This window comes from Dendrobates tinctorius, unplaced genomic scaffold (assembly GCF_039654945.1).
Source record: "Dendrobates tinctorius isolate UK_male_01 unplaced genomic scaffold, ASM3965494v1 ptg000188l, whole genome shotgun sequence".
Taxonomy (NCBI): Eukaryota; Metazoa; Chordata; class Amphibia; order Anura; family Dendrobatidae; genus Dendrobates; species Dendrobates tinctorius.
In genome coordinates, this window is record NW_027361855.1 from 7,170,540 (window position 1) to 7,187,761 (window position 17,222).

A 17,222-nucleotide genomic window follows, 5' to 3' on the forward strand; every position below is an offset into this window, starting at 1 on the left:
AAAGCCCTTTATTTCCTTGTTGACTAATTCTACATAATTGAAAACAAATAAGAATCATGTAGAATGTATTGTGGGAGGTGGAGGAGACATTAAAGGCATAGTGGTTTATTCAAATCATATGGCACAGCATTAATTCCAATTTTTTTTATAAGACGTTTGGAGTTAAAAAGATATTGACTATGTTAACCTTTTTTATATTTTGTCAGATATGTATGTTTCACAACTTCCATGCTCTTCACCTTCTTTTGTACTTCTCCCACACTTTCTCCTTCATGATCCGCAGCAGTAGCATTTTTTCATCAACTTTTTCTTCACCTTATTCATCTTCTTCTTCTTCATCTTCTTCCCATTAATTTTTTTTTTCCATTCTTCATATTCTTCTTATTCAGCTATTATTAATTTTAATATGCTATTTCTTCATCTTCTTCCTATTCTTCTTTGTCTTCATTTTCTTATGGTGACAGGCATTCCTGTAGTACTTATCTATAAAAGTTATAAGATTACACCTTACGTTCTGCCTGTCACTAAAGATTTACAACAGGATTTGTCCGCGTTCAGTTTGGCCTGCAGCAGCAGGCATTTTCCAGGGGCACCACGAGGAGGAACGGACTCACCCCCATTTACTGCTTAGTCTTCTTCTGCTTATAATTTTGATTTCTTCTATGCTGATTTTTAGTCTTATGCTTAATGTTCTTCTGCTTTCTGTTCCTCTGATTTTGCTTCTTCTGCTTCTTGTTCTTCTGTCTTTTGTTCTGTATCTTGGTGGTTGTCTTCATGTTCTTTGTCCTCTTGGTCTTATTATTTAGGGTCATATTTCTGGTCTTCTTTGGTGTGGTCTTCAGGGTCGTCGTCATCAGGGTCATCGTCATGGAGATCAATAAGGATTACCAAAGACAATTTCATAAAGCTTGATCTTGGAAATGTAGCAGAAGGTACAAGAAGGCTGAGAAACTGGTGAGAACCAGCAGACAGTGCTGGCACCCGGATGGGTAGCAGAATGAACAAGAGCCAATGGCACTACCGAGGACCAACTGACGGTGCTGGACCACGGTTACTAAGCAGAAGGTACCTGTGCTAAAAAGCACTACCAAGGACCAGCTGACAGTGCAGGACCTCGGATACCAAGATGGAGGCACCTAGGCCAAAGGCTGTGGCGAGAACCAGCAGACAGTGCTGGCACCCGGATGAGTAGCATAAGGAACAAGAGCCAATGGCACTACCAAGGACCAACTGACGGTGCTGGACCACGGTTACTAAGCAGAAGGTACCTGTGCTAAAAAGCACTACCAAGGACCAGCTGACGGTGCTGGACCTCGGATACCGAGATGGAGGCACCTAGGCCAAAGGCTCTGGCGATAACCAGCAGACAGTGCTGGCACCCGGATGAGTAGCAGAATGAACAAGAGCCAATGGCACTACCGAGGACCAACTGACGGTGCTGGACCACGGTTACTAAGCAGAAGGTACCTGTGCTAAAAAGCACTACCAAGGACCAGCTGATGGTGCTGGACTTCGGATACCAAGATGGAGGCACCTAGGCCAAAGGCTCTGGCGAGAACCAGCTGACAGTGCTGGAACCCAGGTGGGTAGCAGAAGGTACCCATTCAAAGCAAAGTAGCCAGGCCGCAAGCCGGCCGCAGTTACCGAAACCCACAGTCCTACAGGGGGTCCATGTCCCATTGGCACTACGGATCCAGCCTTCAGTGCCAGTTCCCGCAGCCCACATAGGAGTCACCTAAACTGCAGGCACCGTAGAGTCGGCTAACCCGGCCGCAAGACGACAGGACAATGGATTGGTGGCATAATGACCTTGACACTACCCGGAAACAGCAGGCGTGCTGAAAACAGGCTGGGCAACAGGGAGTACCCGTGCCAAAGACACTGCCGAGAACCAGCTTGCGGTGCTGGAACCCAGATTGGTAGCAAAAGCTACAAGAGCCAATGGCACTACCAAGGAACAGCTGACGGTGCTGGACCACGGTTACTAGGCAGGAGGTACCTGTGCTAGAAAGCACTACCAAGGACCAGCTGACGGTGCTGGACCTTCGGATACCAAAATGGAGGCACCTAGGCCAAAGGCTCTGGCGAGAACCAGCTGACAATGCTGGAACCCGGGTGGGTAGCAGAAGGTATCCATTCAAAGAAAAGTAGCCAGGCCGCAAGCCGGCCGCAGTTACCGAAACCCACAGTCCTACAGGAGGTCCATGTCCCATTGGCACTACGGATCCAGCCTTCAGTGCCAGTTCCCGCAGCCCACATAGGAGTCACCTAAACTGCAGGCACCGTAGAGTCGGCTAACCCGGCTGCAAGATGACAGGACAACGGATTGGTGACATAGTGACCTTGATACTACCCGGAAACAGCAGGCGTGCTGAAAACAGGCTGGGCAACAGGGAGTACCCGTGACAAAGGCACTGCCGAGAACCAGCTGACGGTGCTGGAACCCAGATGGGTAGCAAAAGCTACAATAGCCAATGGCACTACCGAGGAACAGCTGACGGTGCTGGACAACGGTTAATAGGCAGGAGGTACCTGTGCTAGAAAGCACTACCAAGGACCAGCTGATGGTGCTGGACCTTCGGATACCAAGATGGAGGCACCTAGGCCAAAGGCTCTGGCGAGAACCAGCTGACATTGCCGGAACCCGGGTGGGTAGCAGAAGGTACCCATTCAAAGCAAAGTAGCCAGGCCGCAAGCCGGCCGTTACCGAAACCCACAGTCCTACAGGGGGTCCATGTCCCATTGGCACTACGGATCCAGCCTTCAGTGCCAGTTCCCGCAGCCCACATAGGAGTCACCTAAACTGCAGGCACCGTAGAGTCGGCTAACCCGGCCGCAAGACGACAGGACAACGGATTGGTGGCATAGTGACGTTGACACTACCCGGAAACAGCTGGCATGCTGGAACCAGGCTGGGCAACAGGGATTACCAGTGTCAAAGACACTGCCGAGCACCAACTGGCATTTTTGGAGCCCAGGGACAATCAGGGTGCAGGCCGAGGCCTACTAGGAGCCAGGTGTTAAGCTGAGGTATTTTGACTTTGGAGAGAGCAGGACACTTTGCCCTCCACACAGCAGGGGATCAGGTGACGTTACTGACCCCCACTTTCACATGAACAAGTGTTTTTTTTCTGTGTGGACAGCACTTCCGAGCACCAACTAGCGTTGTTGGAGCCCAGGGACAATCAGGGTGCAGGCTGAGGCCTACTAGGTGCCAGGTGTAAAGCTGAGGTATTTTGACTTTGGAGGGAGCAGGACACTTTGCCCTCCACACAGCAGGGGATCAGGTGACGTTACAGACCCCCACTTTCACATGAACAAGTGTTTTTTTCTGTGTGGACAGCACTTCCGAGCACCAACTAGCGTTGTTGGAGCCCAGGGTCAACCAGGGTGCAGGCCGAGGCCTACTAAAAGCCAGGTGTAAATCTGAGGTTGTTTGACTGTGGAGGGAGCAGGACACTTTGCCCTCCACACAGCAGGGGATCAGCTGACGTTACCGAACCTCACTTACACATGAGCGAGTGTTTTGTCTGTGCGGACAGCACTTCTGAGCAACAACTGGCGGTGTCGGAGCCCAGGGAAAATCGGGTAGTAGGCCGAGGCCTACTAGGAGCCAGGTGTAAATCTGAGGTTGTTTGACTGTGGAGGGAGCAGGACACTTTGCCCTCCACACAGCAGGGGATCAGCTGATGTTACCAAACCCCACTTACACATGAGCGAGTGTTTTGTCTGTGCGGACAGCACTTCTGAGCAACAACTGGCGGTGTCGGAGCCCAGGGAAAATCGGGTAGTAAGCCGTGGCCTACTTGGAGCCAGGTGTAAATCTGAGGTTGTTTGACTGTGGAGGGAGCAGGACACTTTGCCCTCCACACAGCAGGGGATCAGCTGATGTTACCAAACCCCACTTACACATGAGCGAGTGTTTTGTCTGTGCGGACAGCACTTCTGAGCAACAACTGGCGGTGTCGGAGCCCAGGGAAAATCGGGTAGTAGGCCGAGGCCTACTTGGAGCCAGGTGTAAATCTGAGGTTGTTTGACTGTGGAGGGAGCAGGACACTTTGCCATACACACAGCAGGGGATCTGCTGACGTTACTGACCCCCACTTTCACATGAACAAGTGTTTCTTTCTGTGTGGACAGCACTTCCGAGCACCAAGTAGCGTTGTTGGAGCCCAGGGACAACCAGGGTGCAGGCCGAGGCCTACTTGGTGGCAGATTTATTTTGTTTGTAGGCTACAACAGACTGTCAACGTGCTCCAATTAGGCATCTGTCTCCACTCTGTTTCCAGGATTTCACGTGACCACCAACACTGCCAGTTTATGCGTACAGCAGCCGTCTGCCCAATCCACACGTGTTCCTGTGTTACTGGGGTTCTGTAATGTCAGCAGAGCCCCTGATGTGTGTCTGCCACTGTCTCCTGCTCTGTCCACATTTCCACCGCTTGCCGTGGGAAGGTGGACAGCGCAGGAGACAGTGGCAGACACACATTGGGGGATCTGCTGACGTTACAGAACCCCAGTAACACAGGAACACATGTGGAATGCGCGGACGGCAACTGTGAGCAGGAACTGGCGGTGCTGGAGGTCAGGGGAAATACTAGAGACAGAGTGGAGACAGAGGCCAAATCAGAGAATGTTTAAATCTGAAGTAGTTACAATTTGGAGGCAGCAGCACTTTGCACTCCACACAGAAGGGGATCAGCTGACGTTACTGAACCCCACTTTCACACGAACGAGTGTTTTTTTCTGTGTGAACAGCACTTCCGAGCACCAACTAGCATTGTTGGAGCCCAGGGACAATCAGGGTGCAGGCCGAGGCCTACTAGGAGCCAGGTGTTAAGCTGAGGTATTTTGACATTGGAGAGAGCAGGACACTTTGCCCTCCACACAGCAGGGGATCAGGTGACGTTACTGACCCCCACTTTCACATGAACAAGTGTTTTTTTTCTGTGTGGACAGCACTTCCGAGCACCAACTAGCGTTGTTGGAGTCCAGGGACAATCAGGGTGCAGGCCGAGGCCTACTAGGAGCCAGGTGTAAAGCTGACGTATTTTGACTTTGGAGGGAGCAGGACACTTTGCCCTCCACACAGCAGGGGATCAGCTGACGTTACTGACCCCCACTTTCACATGAACAAGTGTTTTTTTTTCTGTGTGGACAGCACTTCCGAGCACCAACTAGTGTTGTTGGAGCCCAGGGACAACCAGGGTGCAGGCCGAGGCCTACTAGGAGCCAGGTGTAAATCTGAGGTTGTTTGACTGTGGAGGGAGCAGGACACTTTGCCCTCCACACAGCAGGGGATCAGCTGACGTTACCGAACCCCACTTACACATGAGCGAGTGTTTTGTCTGTGCGGACAGCACTTCTGAGCAACAACTGGATGTGTGGGAGCCCAGGGAAAATCTGGTAGTAGGCCGAGGCCTACTTGGAGCCAGGTATAAATCTGAGGTTGTTTGACTGTGGAGGGAGCAGGACACTTTGCCCTCCACACAGCAGGGGATCAGCTGACGTTACCGAACCCCACTTACACATGAGCGAGTGTTTTGTCTGTGCGGACAGCACTTCTGAGCAACAACTGGCGGTGTCGGAGCCCAGGAAAAATCGGGTAGTAGGCCGAGGCCTACTTGGAGCCAGGTGTAAATCTAAGGTTGTTTGACTGTGGAGGGAGCAGGACACTTTGCCCTCCACACAGCAGGGGATCAGCTGACATTACCGAACCCCACTTACACATGAGCGAGTGTTTTGTCTGTGCGGATAGCACTTCTGAGCAACAACTGGCGGTGTCGGAGCCCAGGGAAAATCGGGTAGTAGGCCAAGGCCTGCTTAGAGCCAGGTGTAAATCTGAGGTTGTTTGACTGTGGAGGGAGCAGGACACTTTGCCATACACACAGCAGGGGATCTGCTGACGTTACTGACCCCCACTTTCACATGAACAAGTGTTTTTTTCTGTGTGGACAGCACTTCCGAGCACCAAGTAGCGTTGTTGGAGCCCAGGGACAACCAGGGTGCAGGCCGAGGCCTACTTGGTGGCAGAGTTAGATTGTTTGTAGGCTACAACAGACTGTCAACGTGCTCCAATTAGGCATCTGTCTCCACTGGCGGTGCTGGAGGTCAGGGGAAATACTAGAGACAGAGTGGAGACAGAGGCCAAATCAGAGAATGTTTAAATCTGAAGTAGTTACAATTTGGAGGCAGCAGCACTTTGCCCTCCACACAGCAGGGGATCAGCTGACGTTACCGGACCCCACTTACACATGAGCGAGTGTTTTGTCTGTGCGGACAGCACTTCTGAACAACAACTGGCGGTGTCGGAGCCCAGGGAAAATCGGGTAGTAGGCCGAGGCCTACTTGGAGCCAGGTGTAAATCTGAGGTTGTTTGACTGTGGAGGGAGCAGGACACTTTGCCATACACACAGCAGGGGATCAGCTGATGTTACCGAACCCCACTTACACATGAGCAAGTGTTTTGTCTGTGCGGACAGCACTTCTGAGCAACAACGGGCGTTGCTGTAGCCCAGGAAATAAAGTTCAGGTCATAGAAACATGAACACAACAGGAGACCTGGATCCTGTTGCCAGCCAATTATTTATTCTGGAAGAGGACTGGCAAATTCAGGTGAGATCCAGGCCTTGTTCATTTTCAGAAAAGTAAGCCGGTCAACATTATCGGCCGATAGTCACGTGCGACGGTCTGTTACCACACCACCTGCAGCACTAAAGACACGTTCCGACACACTGGCAGCAGGGCAAGTCAGCACCTCCAATGCATACTGGCTAAGCTCTGGCCATGTATCCAGCTTAGAGATCCAATACTTGAATGGGGAAGAGCCGTCTGGGAGTACACTAACAGGGCAAGACAAGTAGTCTGTCACCATCTGACGGAAACGTTGCCTCCTGCTGACTGGAGCCGTCTGTGATGGTGTAGCCGTTTGTGGCGGTCCCACAAAACTTTTCCACATTTGGGCCATACTGGCCTTGCCTTGTCCTGCAGCACTGCCTCTGCTACCTCTTTGTGCAGAGCTTCCTCCACTGCCTCTACCCACATGGCTGCTTTGAAAAGCACTACCAGCACACTTGCGGGGGGAATGGAGAACATGATGGCCTGCACAAGTGTTTCTTGGTACTCCCGCATTTTTCGCTCCCGGTTCAACTGTGGTATGAGGCTTTGTAAGTTGTCCCGGTAGCGAGGATCTAGGAGGGTGTACACCCAATAATCAGCCGTGTGGAGAATGTTGGTGATGCGGCGGTCATTTAACAAGCACTGCAGCATGAAATCAACCATGTGCTGCAGATTGCCAACTGGACCGGAAACGCTGTCCCCAGCTTGAGGCAGCATCTCTGCCTGCTCAGCATCACCCCACCCTCGCTGTATACACTGACTACTAGAGCCTTGTGTATCTCCCTCCTCTGGAGAGATGTGTTCCTCCTCCTCCATTGACTCCTCGTCATCCTCCTCACTAAGTGTCCCCTGCCTGGGCCTTTGTGTGGAAGCACGTTGCGCAGACTTGCCAGAAGCAGATGGCATTTCTGACTGCTCATCCTCGACCTCTTCAAAAACCTCCTCACTTAGTGCTTGTAAGGTTTTTTGAAGCAGACAGATGAGGGGGACAGTCATGCTGATTAGTGCATCATCTGCACTGGCCATCCGTGTGGAGTCATCGAAGGCACGCAAAACTTGGCAGATGTCCCTCATAGTGGCCCACTCAGTGGTGGTGAAGTGTGTCGGGCGCACAGTGCGACTTGTTTGCGCCTGATGCAGCTGGTACTCCAAAACTGCTGCCTGCTGCTCACACAACCGCTCCAACATATGTAACGTTGAATTCCACCTGGTGGGTAGGTCACATATGATGCGATGTTCTGGCAGGCGGAACCGGCGTTGCAGAGATGCAATGCGCGATCTTGCCATGCTGGAACGCCGTATGTGAGCACACTCTAGGCGAACCTTGTGCAGCAGTGCATCAAGATCCGGATAGTCCCTCCGAAAGCTCTGCACGACCAAATTGAGCACATGTGCCAGATATGGTATGTGAGTGAGGTTGCCTAGGCCCAGAGCTGCCACTAGATTTCGGCCATTGTCACTCACTACCAAACCTGGCTGGAGATTCGCTGGCACAAACCACACATCGCTCTCCTGCTTGATGGCATTCCAGAGCTCCTGTGCTGTGTGGCTCCGATTCCCCAAAGAAATTAATTTAAGGACGGCCTGTTGACGTTTGGACACACCTGTGCTCATATCTGGCCTAACAGGCTCATGCAGTGCTGATTCCGAGGAACTAGAGTAGGAGGAGGACTCAATATGTACAGACTGCATTCCTGCAATCCTTGGAGTTGGCAGAATACGTACAGAGCCACTCTCCAGATCTGTACCTGGCTCCACAACATTGACCCAATGGGCAGTGAGGGAAAGGTATCGTCCCTGTCCATGGCTACTGGTCCACACATCGGTGGTCAGGTGGACCTTGCTACTGACGGCGTTTAGTAGCGCATTTTTAATTTTTCCCTCCACATGCTTTTGCAGGGCAGGGACGGCTTGCCTGCTGAAATAAAAGTGGCTGGGCACATTGTATTGTGGAACTGCCAATGACATAAAGTTCCGGAAGGTGTCAGTCTCCACCAGCCTGAATGACAGCATCTCAAGAGCCAGTAGTTTGGCAATGCCGGCATTCAGAGCCAGTGCTCGGGGATGGTTTGCTGAGTATGGCCGCTTTTTCTCCCATGCCTGTGCTACCGATTGCTGGTGAGTGGCCTGGGAGTGTGCTGATGACTGCGAACGTGGTTCAGTGGGTGGAATTTCACTGGGTCTCTGGACAACAGTGGCAGTGGTTCTTCCATGGCGTTCCAGTGAGGAAGCCGAACCAGCTGTGTGTGAGCTGGAGGAAGAGGCCCCAACACGAGCTGAAGAGGTGTTAGGTGCTGCTACAGGTAGGTTGTAGGTGCTGCTACATGTAGGTTGGCCTACATCTTCAGTGTGTCTGTGTAACTCCACCTTGTGCTTGGTACGCATATGTTTCCACATATTTGTGGTATTGAGGTTGCTCACATTTTTCCCTCGTTTCACTTTCTGATGACACAGCTTGCATTTGACAAAGCAAATGTCATCTGCAACTGTGTCAAAAAAAGACCACGCACTGCAAGTCCTGGGAGTGCCCGTTTTGTGTTTTGGAAGAGGATTGCTCCTCACGGGTGCCAAAGTGGAGGCTACAGGCAACCAAGTCTGCCCCCACCCTCTCCCTCCTCTTTAGGCCGTTCGGGGAATCTCTTCCTCAGAGCTGCTCCCACCACCTTCTTGTGGCTGACGCCATGATGGGTCAAGGACCTCATCATCTCCACTCCCCTCTTCAAGCACCGGCTGGTCCTGGGTTGTCTCGCCAGCACCATACGCACCAGAAATTGGCAACTGAGTCTCATCATCATCAGATGAGCACTGAGGTGTGCTGACAATAGGCACTGGCCCACCCGCCTCTTCCGATTCAGAGGGACAAAGCAGTTGCGCATCACTGCATACTCCCTCTTCTTCACGCTCTAAAATGCTGCTTGGCTGGCTACCTCTTTCCAAGCCAACAGATTCTGAGAACAGAAGTAAAGATTGAGATAGCTCCTGTCCAGGGCTCTCAGACTGCCTGGGCAATTTGGCAGGTGGTGAAGAGACAAATGGTTGCTCTTCAGTGCTCTGGCCTTGGGAGGATGTGGAAGTCATTGAAGTGGATGCGTTAGCTGCCATCCATCCGACAACGGCTTCACTTTGTTCGTCACGCAGCAGTGGGGTACGGCGAGGTCCTACAAAGCTGAGCATGAAGGACTGTTGCCTTGTAAAAGTGGGTGATGCCGGGTCACTGGTGGCCGCAGCAGACACTGAATCCCCACGTCCTCTCCCTGCTGAATCCCCTCGTCCTCTCCCTGCTGAAACACCACGGCCACGACCACGTGCCTTATTCCCTGCCTTCTTCATCTTGGTAGACTGATAAAGATAGGCAGAAAAGTAAAAAAGGGGTGGCTTAGTGTTCTTATTCCTGAACACCTGCTAACCAGTATAAGAAACACTAATTTGGCTAAGAGTGTGTGTACTACACTTTAATATGATCTAATGTGGCCTACACAACAGTAAAGTGGAGTGTTTGGTGAACTTTATTTCCTTTTTTTTTGGGGGGGGAAAGAAAAGGATGTGACCAAAGTTTGAAAGCTATAGTATCACAAACTTTTTGGAGCGATTACAATGCAGGTAGCTAACCTACAATGCAATTGATGAGGCTCCAAGAAATAGGGTGATACTAGTCTGGCTGGCCCTGAAGGGCACAAGCCAGCAAAAATGCTTCTCTATCTAATCCTATATAGTGTTTGCAACCAACCAATGACAATGGATGCGGTTGGAAGCACACTAATATAGGAGCAAAAATCTGGCTAAATTAGCTGCAAAAAAAGGACTATGTATGAGGCAGTGATGCACGCTGAGCGGACTACAGCTAGCGGTGGCTGTATTACACACTGTAACGTGAGCTGCACTCACACACAGAAAGACCTATCAGACAGCCAAAAACAGTGCAGAGAAATGGGCTATAGCACTGAAAGGCTGCTGAAAGGCTCCGCTGTCCACTCCTTTAGTGTTTGCAACCAACGTATATGGATACGTATGGAAGCACACTATAGAGGAGAAAAAAAAGCAGCAATAAAAGAAAAATGTGTATGAGGCAGAGACACACGCTGGGCAGCCTACAAGCAGACATGCCTGCAGGACACACTACACAGCGTGGGTCTGCACTCACACAGCCCTTGCAGACAGCTATTAAAACAGCGCTGCTGGGCTACAAAAATGCTACAGTGGTGGATTATGTAGCCTGGGTAGAGCAATAGATATTTTTGATGATCGCTATTTCTAACTGTCACTCACAGTCTTCAACAGCAGCCTGTCCCTAACTGAATTCACAGCAGAGTGACCAGAAATGGCGGCTGCAGCGGTTTTTATAGTGCATCATGACATCATTTCAGCAGCCAATCACAGCCATGCCAGTAGTTAACATGCCTACATGGCTAACAGTATGTGCCCACACTTCTGAGGATCCCCATTGGCTGAATCAAATCGAGCGGGCTCCTAGCATTATGGGAACTTCCGATTCCGGTATTCGATATGAAAAAAGTATCGGAACCAAGTATCGGAATTCCGATACAGCGAATATCGGCCGATACCTGATACGTACGGTATCGGAATGCTCAACACTAGTTGCTGGTAATTTCTCTGCTCTGAGTTCAGTTCCTGTCTTCTAAAGCTAAGTTTTGCTCTGTTATTGTTCCATGAGATTTTGCTTAGTTTAAATCTCTTTTGCTCTGTCTTCAGAATATATCGGAGTGCTGATATAGGGATTTTGAACTCTAGTGACTTCAGGGCCGTTTTTCCTATTAGACGTGTTGGGACATTTTTGGTAGGGTTTTTGCGGATTGCAGCCAGCATCTTTTCTGTCCTGTCCTATCTAGTTAGTTGGGCCCCATCGTTTGCTCTGCCTGTCTTTCTGTCTGTTTTCATCGACAATATATGTTGGGGGCTGTCTATTGCTTTGGGGTCTGCTCTGGGGCAGTTTAGATTTCCCCTTTCTGTCTTTAGGCTTATTTAGTTCTCCGGCCGTGATGAGGCATCTAGGACCACAATAGGCCCACTCCACGGCTACTGTTAGTTGTTGTGAATAGGATCACGAGTCTGCAATCCGCTAGCTACCAACCTCTCCGGTTTTCTGGACTTAGCTTGCATTTTTGTTTTTTCCTCCTCCGGTGACTCATTCATAACAGGGTGCGTTTACACCGTTCTGCGTGCGGCAAATTTGATAAAGCCAAGACAAGATGACGTTTTCAGCGGTACCATGGATATTTATATGCGCCTTTATGATCGCGCTTTGTTGCACTTTTTGTTCGGCAGTATGATAATAAATCATTATTTTTTGTTTCGTTTTTTATTTTTATTTTTTAAGGGGTTTGCTAAAGGGGTTAACTAATGGGACAATTTTATAGGGCGGGTAGTTACGGACGCGGCGATACCAAATATGTGCACTTTTATTGTGTTTTTTTTATTTCCAAAAAATGAATTTATTGGGGAATCTTTTTTTTTTTTTGGAATTTATTTAGCGATTTTTTAAAAATTATTTTTACACTTTTTTTAAACTTTATTAGGTTAAATATTTTTTCCACAAACATGATCTTTTAGCCCCCAGTTTTTTATTTTCCCAAGGATAGCAGAAGAAATTGGACCCCATAAGTTGTTGTCCCATTTGTCCTGAGTACGATGATACCCAATATGTGGGAGAAAACTACTGTATTAGAATGGGAGAAAACTACTGTATGGGCACGCGTCGGGGCTTGGAAGGGAAGTAGTGATGCTTTGGAATGCAGACTTTGATGGAATGGTCTGCGGGTGTCATGTCGTGTTTGGAGTGCCCTATACAGTGGAAACCCCCCAATTCTGACTCCAACCCTAACCCCAACACATCCATGACCCTATTTCCAGCCCTAACCACAAACCTAACCATAACACACCCCTAACCGTAACCCCAACCCTAATCCCAACCGTAACCATAATCCTAACTTTAGCCCGAACTCTAGCCCTAAGTTTAGCCCCAACCCTAACTATAGCCCCCACCCTAAACCTAACCTTAACCCTAACCCTAATTGTAGCCCTAACCCTAACGGGAAAATGGAAATAAATTATTTTTTTATTTTATTAATTTTTCCTAACTAAGGGGGTGATAAATGGGGGTTTGATTTACTATTTGACAGCTGTCACACACCAAAAGATGCTTTTTATTGCAAAAAATAGTTTTGCATCACCACTTTGAGAGCTATAATTTTTCCATATTTTGACCCACAGAGTCATGTGAGGTATTGTTTTTGACATTGACATTTTTATTAGTACCATGTTTGGGCGCCTGACATTTTTTGATCGCTTTTTATTCCGAATTTAAGAGGCAGAATCTACAAAAAACAGCAATTTATGAATTTCTTTATAATAAAAATAATATAATAAAATAAAATAATTATTTTTTTTATATAAAATAGTTTTTATTGTATAAAAGTGCCAAAACATAAAAAAATTATATAAATGAGGTATCCCTGTAATAATACTGACCTGAAGAATAAAACTGCTTTATCAATTTTACCACACGCAGAACGGTATAAACACCCCCATGTTTATACCGTTCTGCGTGTGGTAAAATTGATAAAGCAGTTTTATTCTTCAGGTCAGTATTATTACAGGGATACCTCATTTATATAATTTTTTTATGTTTTGGCACTTTTATACAATAAAAACTATTTTATATAAAAAAAATAATTATTTTTGCATCCCTTTATTCTAAGAGCTATAACTTTTTTATTTTTCCGGTGATGTAGCTAACCAAAAGAACTTGCTTTTTGCAGGACAATATGAAATTTGTAATGATGTTCACTAAAGGGGTTAACTAGTGAGGCAGTTTTATAGGACAGGTCATTACGGACGCGGCAATACTAAATATGTGTACTTTTATTGTTTAGATATTTTTTATTTAAATATTTATTTATTGATAGAATATAGATTTTTTATTATTTTTAAATTATTTTTTACAATTATTTTAAAAAAATTATTTTTATTTCATTCTTACTTTTAAACTTTGTCTCATTATGGGACACTCATTTTGTACAGGCTGATCGCTTCTATAGCATGCAGATCTGCGCTGCAGCTTTTATAACACTAACCTGAGAGACTTCCTGACATGCACTGCGCATGACAGGAAGTCTCTCAGCTCTGGAGACCCGGATGTCGTCATGACGAGATCGGGTCTCCATGGCAGCAATCGGGACCCTGTGTCATGCCGTGAATTCTCCGATCCAAAGGCAGAGAGGCTGTCAGAGCTGACAGCCCCTCTGCCTGCTCCTGGGATGCTATGATCATGTTTGATCGCAGTGTTCCATGGGTTAAAGTGCCGGGTGTCATCTGTGAGAATCAGCTGACATCCAACCGCGATCAGCCACACTCCCCCCGTGAGTGCTGCTGATCCCACATGGCATACTATACCGTCCATGGGTATTTAGGCCCAGGGCACATGGACGGTAGGGTACGTCAAATGTCGTGAAGGGGTTAAGGGGGCACTGGAGCACATTTGCAACAGTTTTTGCTACTTTTGTAATTGATGAGTCAGGTGAAAACATCTGGAAAACCTAAACTCTGCCCACAGTGGCAAGCTAAAAAAACAGAAAACACATATTGTATAAAACAGACTTCACAAAAGCCAAAAATGGAAAGATAAAGATGTTGCAAACAAAAAAGGTGCAAAGCATTAAAAAAAATTTAGTTGAGCATGCAAAATGCATGGATTTTGTGAAAATTTAAATATGGCTTGTTATTTTGTCTTTGATTTATTTTGGAATTTTTAACCTAAAACAGTCATAAGTTTTGCAAAATGGAGAAAAATATTTGGTGTACATAAATCATTTTGCAAGGGGTCTAGAGCGCATTTCTGCCAAATTTTGCGACTTTTTAAAGTTGTAATTGATGAATCAACCAAAACATCTGGAAATCCTAAATCCCGTTCATAATCATGAACATTAAAAACAAACAAGTGAACACTGAACACACAAAATAGGCCTCTAAAAAAGTACATATTAAAATAAAAATTGAAATGAAAACCAGGCGAACAAAAACACAAAGAACTGGACAAAAAAGATGGAACTACAATGTTAATTAAGCCATAAGTGTTGTTACCTTTAGCTTGCAAATAGATAATTTTTAGAACCTAGTTTTTTTCAGGAGTTCACTTGACTCTAATAAATGACAATTAAGATTCTAATATATTCTAATAAAAAGATAGTATTTTTACCTGAGGAATAACGCGACAGGATCTTATAGAATCGCTTAGTCCCATCCACTGCTGAAAGTCAGGATATTCTCCTTGTCTTAGGAAGTACTGGTGACCAGTGAAGTTGGGACGTTCATACAGCATCCAGTTTCCATTTTCCACACGGATGGAATTGCAGCGACTGAAGTATGAGTTCAGGTCAGAACAGTCAGAGCTGCACTCATAAGAGCGGCCCTGGAAGTTCCTATCCTCGTAAAAGATGATCTGGAATAAGTAAAAAACAACTAAACGTATTAATGAAAACAGGAGATAAATTGCAGAATAAAAAAGGAAATCAGAAATGTGGTCGCAATAACACAAAACTGCATTGTAATTAAATATTAGCTTATCTTATTTTGGATTTAATTGATTTTCTATAAAACCTAATCTTGATTTTTTTATATGTGTACTTTTGCAAAAAAAATTTTTTTGTTGATTAACACTGGATTTCTATATAATCAGTGCATGTAACACAGGGCTCTGTCCTGGGCCCTGTATTGTTCAACATCTTTATCAACGATTTAGATGAAGAAATTGAGGGTAAACTGATTAAATTTGCTGATGACACAAAGCTAGGAGGGATAGCTAATACTAGAGAATAGAGAGAGGATTCAAAAAGATATAAATAAACTGGGGCAGTGGGCAGCAACTAACAGAATGGTTTTTAACAGGGAAAAATGCAAAGTACTACATCTGGGCAATAAAAATGAAAAAAGCATATATAGAATGGGAGGAATAGGGCTAAGCAACAGCACATGGGAAAAAGACTTGGGTATACTAATAGATCACAGACTGAATATGAGTCAACAGTGTGATGCAGCAGCAAAAAAGGCAAATGCAATTTTAGGATGTATTAACAGAAGCATACAGTTTAGATCATGTGAAGTCATTATTGCCCTCTACTCCTCTTTGGTCAGACCTCATCTGGAATACTGTGTCCAGTTTTGGACGCCACATTTTAAAAAAACACATCAACAAACTGGAGCAAGTTCAGAAAAGAGCGACCAGAATGGTGTCCAGTCTGCAAACCCTGTCTTATGAGGAAAGGTTGCAGGATTTGGAAATGTTTAGCTTGCAAAAAAGAAGACTGAGAGGAGACTTAATAGCTGTCTACAAATATCTCAAGGACTGTCACATTGTAGAAGGATCATCTTTATTCTCATTTGCACAAGGAAAGACTAGAAGCAATGGGATGAAACTGAATGGGAGGAGACACAGATTAGATATTAGAAAAAACTTTTCGACAGTGAGGGTGATCAATGAGTGGAACAGGCTGCCACGAGAAGTGGTTTGTTCTTCAATGGAAGTCTTCAAACAGAGGCTGGACAGACATCTGTCTGGGATGATTTAGCGAATCCTGCTTTGAGCAGGGGGTTGGACCAGATGGCCCAGGAGGTCCCTTCCAACTCTACGATTCTATGATTCTAGGTCTGTATATTATAATTATTCTAAATGAGGCTCAATTTATCTTAATTGGTAGAATCTTGAAAAATGAAGATAGTATCAAGATAGGGTCAAGTATGGCTTTCTGAAAATTATTGCTGTTTCAAATACAGATTGCATGTGAAAATACGGTGTATAAAATAAGTAGTAATAAAAAAAATCAAGATGTTTTAGGAGACAAATGACCAATAACTTTACCTTGCCCATTTTGCCTGCAGAATCTCTGCTGAGGTCTCAGTGATGTGGAATAACTCAGAGCTGTCCTTATATACTATGCCCATTGCTGGATCTGCAAAACTAGCACAATAGACACCTCACCTAGTACAAACAATGTATAGTATTTCTCTTTTCAGTCTATATTAAACACGAGAATGTTCAGTCTTTGTATACCTCTCTTGTCAGCTTTTAATTATCGTGTGTCATGTTTATTTGCTAATGTCAGTAAATAAAGAATCAGCACAGTGAAGGCACATATTACTGCAACTTTCCGTAATAGCACCGCATGGGATAAATTGCTTCAAAATAGTTATTTGTTTTACTAACTACAGTATTTAAATTAAAATATATTACTTAAAAAATTATATTAAATGTAAAGATGAGAATTACTTACTTTTTATTCTATGAAGCTTTCAATAAAGAATTGTGCATTGTGGCTTTGATGCTTCAATATGTGCTATATAATAAAAAAAAATAGCTTACATAAATTAATTAACTCTATCTTTTTTTTAAATACATTGTGCATATCTGATAAAGTGTATGTGATAAATGTATGATCACTGGAGTCCAATCACTGGGTCCAATACTGATCGTGAAAATAGGGGTCCCAAGGTCCCTTATGTGAACAGATCAGAAGTGTGCATACGAGATAACGCATCAATTTACTTTCTTGTGATTGATGTAAATATTTGTTCCATCAGATCCATAAGTATTA

At 46.0% G+C, this 17,222-nt stretch overlaps 1 protein-coding gene across 1 annotated transcript in view; it reads right to left on the minus strand.

Annotated features, from left to right (window-relative positions):
- LOC141055607 (gamma-crystallin 1) overlaps positions 1 to 16,498 on the minus strand; it is a 30,439-nt gene extending 13,941 nt beyond the window's left edge. Inside the window, exons 1-2 of the mRNA XM_073552255.1 lie at positions 16,490 to 16,498; positions 14,831 to 15,073 (exon numbers count right to left, since the gene is read on the minus strand). Coding sequence (XP_073408356.1) covers positions 14,831 to 15,073; positions 16,490 to 16,498 — 252 coding nt within the window. The remainder of the gene's footprint in view (positions 1 to 14,830; positions 15,074 to 16,489) is intronic.
- Between the last annotated feature and the right edge of the window lie 724 nt (positions 16,499 to 17,222).